Here is an 8053-nt window from a genome sequence, read left to right on the forward strand (position 1 = left end):
AAAAGAAAAGTTTTTACTGTGTGACAATACTTATGACCTGACTAGTTATAGTACTATAATTTAAATAAAATAATCCTAATACTTTCATGACTACAGCCGTGTTCGTAAAAATAGATTGATTCCAGAAATGTGTAATAAGCTTCGATCAATAATAGTGCTATTGATCGAAGGTAACAAGACTCTACTAGGGGGATCAAAAGAGATCATTTAGTGAGAATGAGATAGAATATAATGACTATTGATAACTTAATAATTTATTTTTCTACATAGTCTCCGAGTCTCTACACAGCGAGTCCAGCTCTTCGCCAACGCTTCAATCCATTTAAAAAAAAAAGTTTTGTCTTGATTCTGCAAAAAGCTCTCGACGGCATCCATCACCTCGTTATCGTCTTCGTACCTGTTTCAGTTGTTACTACCTTATGGAAAAAAAGAAAAGAGAATCGAAATTGTTTTTCTTTATTAATATTGCAAATATGAATCTGAGCTATACCTGCCAGTATTTATTTTACAAGGAATGTGTCGTTCTCACTACTTTTTGATCACTCCTCGTATATAAGACATGTCTGTGGTTGAGGGGCAGTAGGAGACACTGCTATCAATGAGACCATACTTCTACAGTTCAAATTAGAACTTTTCTACTTTTAATGGACGTATGAATAATGTTGGGTGTGCATTTAATATGCAAATTGAACAATCAAACACATTTATTACGTATAATAAAACAATGCGAGGCTTGGACGCGACACGCCGATTTACTCCACGCGGACCATAGCACGGCACAGCGGAGCAGAGATCAGTAGAGATGCGTGAACTGCACGACCACGATGAGGTAGGTGACGCAGATGCTGAGCACGGTCACGGGGAGCGTGCAGTCCAGCGAGAGCACCCGACACGCGCGGAGCCGGAACGGCCGAGCCGAGACGTACCCCGCGAACTGTTTCACTTTGCGACGATCATCTTCCACTGAACAGAAAAGTACTCATCACCATCAGTCAACAACCGACTTATTGTAAGGGATCCTATTGTTACGCGCAGAGGTTCGGGATAAATAAAAATTCTACCGAAGTATAAATTAAGACTGCATTGACACTTAGAATTCTCACAAAACAATTTAAAAATTTTAATTCAACTTTTTCGCTTCGCTTCAGGTGATTCGTTCGCTGTTTCGCCTCGAGTAGTTCCGATCACCAACAGAATTCGTGCCATCTCTGCCACGCTTTTATAGTCGATACGTCATCCCTAGATTTATCGAAAACATTCTGGACAAGTCGGGTAGCTTTGATGTGTTTCCGCTATCTGACAATAGATGGCGTTATACTTCTCGAGTTTTCTCTATGATTCTTGTTCTTTTGATATTCGTTTCGGCTATTCAGCGATAGATGGCGTTTCTCTAACCGGCCTAATACTATCATGGGAATCACTCTACGGAATTATCAGAGGTTGACCTGTGAGGCGATACTGACGTCATTAGACCAGAGTCCATTCCACAACTCTCCCTCATTTTCGAGCGTAGGTACATATTGTTACGCACTGAGGCTTGACATACATAAAACTTACACCGAAGCATAAATTAAAACTATTAGAAACACACGGAAAATCAAAAATTCATAATTAACTTCTTCTGCTCTACTTCAGGTAATCCGTTCGCTGTTTTGTTTCGAGTAGATCCGATTACTAATTATTTTCGTGTCACCTCTGCAAGCTTTTATAGTCGACACGACAACTCTCGACAATTATCGAGAACATTCGAGTCGTTTCGATATGTGTTTCCGCTATTTGATAATAGATGGCGTTACACTTCTCGAGCGCTCTCGATATTACTAGTTCTTCTGCTATTCGTTTCTGCTATTTAATTAATAACGACAGGTGGCGTTACTCTTAGCGGCATAACAATACTATTATGTACCCCTCGTACATATTATTGTTTTATTCTTTGTCACGCTCTACAACCCAGTTTTTGAGAGATTTCCTATAAACTATGTTTAACTAATAATTATATTTACTTCTAATTAGTAACACACTTTAATTTAAACTTTTCAGATTGGAGACGCAACCTTTCATAAACGCCCCGTAGTATACGAGCGTCCGTGAGGTGACAGTCAATTAATTACTTGTAGGCAGTTATTGAATGTTAATGACAGATAATATATGTTAATGTGTGTGCAGCTGAGTACTGTGACCAAATAGCTCTTACGCAGGGAGTCGTCTGTCTGTAGAATGTTGTTGAGAGTGACTTTTATTTTCTGCGCCTCGCTCGCCATCATGTCCGCCGCGAGCACTGGCGCGAACGCAGACGAGAACAGCAGGACAGTTTCCAGATAACGAGATGCTGTCCTAATAAATTTCATCTGAAATATGTAAACTTTTGTTAAAGATTTATGTTTGATATTTTGTACAGACTTTGGTAACTAGTTCACACCTGCTGCGCGATGAGCTCGTCTTCTCAACTAATAAACGACACAATGACAGTGCGCAGGGTGAACACTACCGGCCCTCCACTGTGTTATTGAACGGCATGAGTTTAGCTTACAAATAATTTATAGGATCTGAGATTTTATAGGAAAACTGTAGATAGTCTTATTAAGCATATATATTATTTGTTATATTATAGAATAATATGTTTGAAATATTAACGGGGAAGAAAATTAAAGATAAAGATAGCTGATGACATAGCGACTACGTTCAAAAAGCACTTAAAGAAAAGAAAAAGACCTTTATAGAATTACAGAAGACATATATTTCCCAGATTTGGTTACGAAATAGAAGTTAAAGACAGCATATAAAGAAAGTAAGAAGCCAGCTAAAAAGTATGTAGATATTACCAGGACCAAGGCACAAGATGCATTGTATGAGCCGCTAGAAAGACCTGAAGGACAAACACACCTGTATAGGATAGCCAATGCAAGAGAGAAGGATGGAAGAGATTTTAGCCACATTAAATGCCTGAAAGATAGTGCAGGAAGAGTGTTAACAAATTAAAGGAAATAAGAGATAAATGAAAGAGGTACTTTGAAGTTGAAAAGTTGAAGAATGAAGAAAATGACGAGTGGTGAACTACTGACTGAGTCAGGTCATAAGTATTGTCACACAGTAAAAACTTTTCTTTTAGAATGCTGGCCACAAAAAAGTTTATTGAATTCGAATCTCGAATTGTTCATGAAAATAAAAATGTATACTTTTAGAATTTTACTCATTTTTAAATATGGAGTGGACGCTTAAAGAAGACCGTGTTGCAGTTATTGCGTTGCATCGTTGCGGTTACGCGCTAATTCAAATTTTTAACATACTGAAAAATTTGAATATAACCAAAAGATTCGTTTATCGTACCATCAAACGATACAATGAAGATTCTAGTGTAGATGACAGGTCAAGAAGTGGTCGCCCTCGGTCTGTTAGGACTCCAGCAGTGATAAAAGCTGTGAAGGCGCGAATTCAAAGAAATCCCAAACGTAAGCAGAAACTGTTGGCCCTTCAGATGGGGTTAAGCAGAACCACGGTGAAAAGGGTGTTAAATGAAGACTTAGGGCTTCGGGCATATCAAAAAAACAGAACATCGTTTGAATGCTCGTCTAATGGACCTGAGACTGAAGAGATTCCGCGCTTTGTTCAACCGGTACGCGGGAAAAAAATATCGGGAAATTCTTTTTTCGGATGAAAAATTTTTTACCGTAGAAGAGAGCTACAACAAACAAAATGATAAGGTGTACGCACACAGTAGTGAAGAAGCGAGCATCCATATTCCGCGTGTCCAACGAGGTCATTTTCCATCCTCGCTCATGGTATGGTTGGGAGTTTCTTATTGGGGCTTAACAGAGGTACATTTTTGTGAGAAAGGTGTAAAAACGAATGTAGTTGTGTATCAAAATACAGTCCTGACGAACCTTGTGGAACCTGTTTCTCATACCATGTTCAATAACAGGCACTGGGTATTCCAACAAGATTCGGCGCCAGCTCATAGAGCGAAGAGCACACAAGACTGGCTGGCGGCGCGTGAAATCGACTTCATCCGGCACGAAGACTGGCCCTCCTCCAGTCCAGATTTGAATCCGTTAGATTACAAGATATGGCAACACTTGGAGGAAAAGGCGTGCTCAAAGCCTCATCCCAATTGGACGACTGGCCGCGCAGATTGAAGGCCTGTATTCAAAATCACGGAGGTCATTTTGAATAAACTTTAGTGTCATAAGAATCTATGTTTTGTTAAGTTCATTTTGGTATATGAATGGTTACATAATGAATAAACTTGTTTCAATTATTTTACATTAAACATGTGACAGAATTTATGACCTGACTAGGTATACCTCATGCACATAATGCAGGTTTTTGCCTGATTCCTTAAATTCTGTGATAAACATCGTTACAAATATTAAACTGAATCTAAAAATTTGGTAATCTGAAAGCCAATGTCTAAGATTCTACGTACCGTTTGTCCATAAGAAATTTCCAAAGTCACCAAAATATTTATCATCGCTATGGCTACTGCGTTTAGTAGGATCACGAAGAACTAGAACAATCGAGTGGATCATGAACAGTCACTGAGCAAATACAAAGTTCAGATTTATATTAACGTAATCAAAAGATCAGCAAATAAAAACTACTGAAACAGAGCTATAAATATTTACCGGAACATCCAAACTTTTTTTGATTTCTTCCAAATTATCAATCAACGACTTGTATATGAGAGTACCTTTGTAAACATCAAATTTCTCGTTCATAGATATTCTCAGCGCCTTCAGTCGACAGTAAACCGAATGAAATATTGTAAAGTGTACCACGAGATACAGATCCGAGCAGTAACAAGGTGTGTTGTAGATTAACTCGACGGAAAATCCTTCGTGAAGGCTCTCGTAGTAGGCGATAGCACAGAACACGTAGACAGTCAGTCTCAGCACGCTCACCACGACCGTGTACAGCACGAGCTTCACTTCGATGCTGGGACCGACACTCTTCTTCAACTCCTGGTCGACACTGTACAAGTACTCGAACAGGCTCTTGCAGCTCAGAGCAGATCTACTCAGCATGAAGCAGACCACTACCATTAAGCTTTCGCTGAAAGTCAAACAGTACCAAATTGCTTCCAGGACCCGGAAATGAATCGCGACATAAATGCTGTATGAAGCGATGATCGATCTCAGTAATAAGACTGAAGCTTGTATGACTCGCAAGAAGTTGAGGCCGCAGCCGGTGTAGAAACCGAAGTTGAATCCAGTAAGAATGTAAATCACGAAGAAGTATATCTTCATGAATCTGGAACATGTTTTGATTTCTCCCTTATCTGACTGCTTGACCAGCGAGATGACTTTTGTCGATCGCCTCATGGTGACTGCCTCGTAAACACAACTATGTCGTCAGTATTTGGCGTTTAATACTGCACTAATATTAAAAATTCTCACAGAAACTATTATCTTTTTAATTTTAATTCCGAAGCGCATTATCATTGGTACACATTCATGATAATTGCAACTAAATTATGGGCTTAGTTCAATCATTAGTGTTTGTAAAGAATAATATAAACTCAACAGCGGTCAGAGTAAACACATTGACATGGACATGACATTCGATTTTAATTACCTAACATTATTTTCAATTTTTTTTTATATTATTATTTGCTCAAACTAGAGTACAGACACAATAATAGCATAGTACATTTGACATAATCAGGGACTAGACTATATTCCTAAATATATAGAAATTATACAACACCATTATTTATAACAGAACAACCTTTGTACTCTTTGAACAAGAATGATAATATATATTTTTATTGCCCTTCCTCGCTACCGCCTCGTCTGACGGTTTAACGACTGTTTTACGGGGTAAAAAACGTGCCTGCGCCGCGGATTCCCGCGATTCCGCGACCTCCTCCAAACTCCCTAAATTCACGAACGTTTCACACGTTAAAAACCTCGAATCGTCCTCGGCCCGCCGCGCTACCCCTTCGCCGCGACCGCAAACCGTTCCTAAAAGCTCTACCCCCGCTAATCCTTCAAGAGAAGTCAGCGTAGGATTGAGTCTTCCACGCTCTCCGCACGCTCAGAATTAATTACACCAGCGCGCGAAACCTCGGTAACGGGATCCAAATTAAAATCCCCACCCCCACCGACCACCGCGCGCTTGCAGCTTACCTCCAAAAGGAGCGTATACGTTATCACAGCTATATATACTTCAGGAGGAACGCGAACACCGCGTCGTCAACCCCGGTATCCCCGTTTTGACGAGTTTCTCCGAGTTTGACCTGGAACTAATCCGGTCTACTAATCTACTAATCCGGTACTAAGTCGGAGTAAGACCGACATAAAGGAACAATCGTTCCCGGTAACCGGTGTGCACCGCATGCACAGCGGCCAGGGAAGTTCCCATATAATATGGTCACCCTCGACCCCATCCCAGAAAGCAAACGTATTTCCTCCTCCCTCAAAATCGTCTGCGGCCTTTCCGGAACCGTAGTAGAGGCTCCTCAAAAACGCAGCACTCCCGGGCAGTGCTACAACTGCTAATTAAAAATGCGTGAAATGCCTGGGTGATCTCGCCACTGCTCATTGTACTACTGCGCGATAATAAATATAAACCGAACCTTCCAGCTGTGTCCTATGCTGAACACAGGGTCACCACGCTAACTACTACAACCGCTGCGTCACCCCTCAGCCACCGGCCCTAAGTCCGCGCGACTCTAAAATCGCAATTATGTCACGGTTAGGAATGACAGAATTCCCGCCCCTAAAGGAGTAACATTTACTATAAATGCCTGCCCTGCACTGCGTCACACTCGAGTCTCCCTCGCTTTCTCAAATCAAGACATCAATCTGCCGAATCTTTCGGGACACCAGCAGATCTTTATCGCATCCGTGTATGTTCTCCCAGGAAAACCCCTCCTGAGTAGCGACATCGAGGCACTGGTCGGCATGGGGAAAGCAGTCATTCTGGCAGGCGACTTTAACTGTCCCAACACAAACTTGAACGGTAAGCGACTAGACGCGTTTATTGACGATCTCGCCTTCGAAATCGTAGGCCCTCCAGCCCGGACTCATTTTCCCTATAATAACGCTCATCGTCCGAGCACCATCGATCTGACACTACTTAAGAACGTAACTCTGCGTTTGCGTTCTATCGAAGTAATGTCACAACTCAACTCCGACCACTGACCTGTCGTCATTCAACTCGGTCGTGCTTAAACCACATCTTACACCGAGTCCCACACAAGCTGAGCTTGGCAGAACTCTCCCCAATAATTTTTTTTCACAGCCCTCCTGGTCTTAAGTGGTTACTGGAGCCCACAGACATCTACAACGTAAATGCCGCCACCCAACTTGAGATATGAGTTCTAAGGTCTCAGTATAGTTACAACGGCTGCCTTACCTTTCGAATCGAAACGCATTACTACTTCACGGGAGAAATGGACAGGGTAGTGGTACCTACCCGTGAAGGCTCACAACAGGTCCTATCACCGGTAATAGGACGGATAGTTTGTCTGGATTTGACGGTGTTCTCCGTGGACAGGGAGGAATCCGGGCTGTAATGGAGGATTAAGTCGTCGTTGTCTAAAGTTAAAACGTCCGCTGCATTTTTATGTAGCGATGCACCGATGTTCGAATCTGTCGAAGTTGGGACCCTCGAACCGGAATCTATTGCCACTGTGCTTCGCGTCGTACGCCCCCAGGCCAAGCTCCGGCTTTCGATGATAGTGAAAAGGCAAAATTACTGGCCGACGCTCTGCAAGAATGGTGAGCATCTATGGTGCTCAGACCGCCGACCCCGAACACACCCAGTTAGTCGACAGAGGTCGATCGCAGAGCTTCACTGCCACCCTCGTACGCGTGACCCGCTATTACCCTTACAAAGTCAAGGAAAAAATCGTGAACTTACATCCACGGAAAGCCACCGGCGCCGACGGAATCCATAACCGCGTTTTAAAAATTTTACCCGGCCAACTGATAATAATGTTGGCCTCTACTTTAAATGCAGCTATGACAAACTGCATCTTTCCCGCGGTGTGGAAAGAAGCGGACGTTATCGGCATACACAAATCTGGAACACTTAAAAACGAACCCATAAG

The 8053-nt window shown here is 42.0% G+C and overlaps 1 protein-coding gene across 3 annotated transcripts; it reads right to left on the reverse strand.

Annotated features, from left to right (window-relative positions):
* Positions 1-686: 686 nt before the first annotated feature.
* On the reverse strand, positions 687-5472 carry LOC110385576 (uncharacterized). 3 transcript variants are annotated; one of them, XM_062671616.1, is made up of 3 exons: positions 4424-5459; positions 2195-2348; positions 687-963 (listed from the first exon to the last, which is right to left on the reverse strand). In XM_062671616.1, the coding sequence occupies exons 1-3, from the start codon at positions 4466-4468 to the stop codon at positions 794-796; spliced, it is 369 nt and encodes a 122-aa protein (XP_062527600.1). In that variant the 5' UTR covers positions 4469-5459; the 3' UTR covers positions 687-793. The 3 variants fall into 3 exon arrangements, 1 of the variants encoding a protein (XP_062527600.1); XR_009974574.1 differs by having other exon boundaries at positions 687-2348; positions 4424-5472; XR_009974575.1 differs by having other exon boundaries at positions 2195-5472.
* Between the last annotated feature and the right edge of the window lie 2581 nt (positions 5473-8053).

Source organism: Bombyx mori, chromosome 12 (genome assembly GCF_030269925.1).
Source record: "Bombyx mori chromosome 12, ASM3026992v2".
Classification (NCBI taxonomy): domain Eukaryota; kingdom Metazoa; phylum Arthropoda; class Insecta; order Lepidoptera; family Bombycidae; genus Bombyx; species Bombyx mori.

What these genes read in the sequence shown, in the direction of transcription:
- LOC110385576 (XM_062671616.1), bottom strand. Translation starts at nt 4,468, where the DNA reads ATGATAAATATTTTGGTGACTTTGGAAATTTCTTATGGACAAACG. An exon ending in AAATTTCTTATGGACAAACG is followed by an intron (nt 2,349 to 4,423) that starts GTACGTAGAATC and finishes TACATATTTCAG; the next exon opens with ATGAAATTTATTAGGACAGC. An exon ending in ACAGACAGACGACTCCCTGC is followed by an intron (nt 964 to 2,194) that starts GTAAGAGCTATT and finishes TTTTCTGTTCAG; the next exon opens with TGGAAGATGATCGTCGCAAA.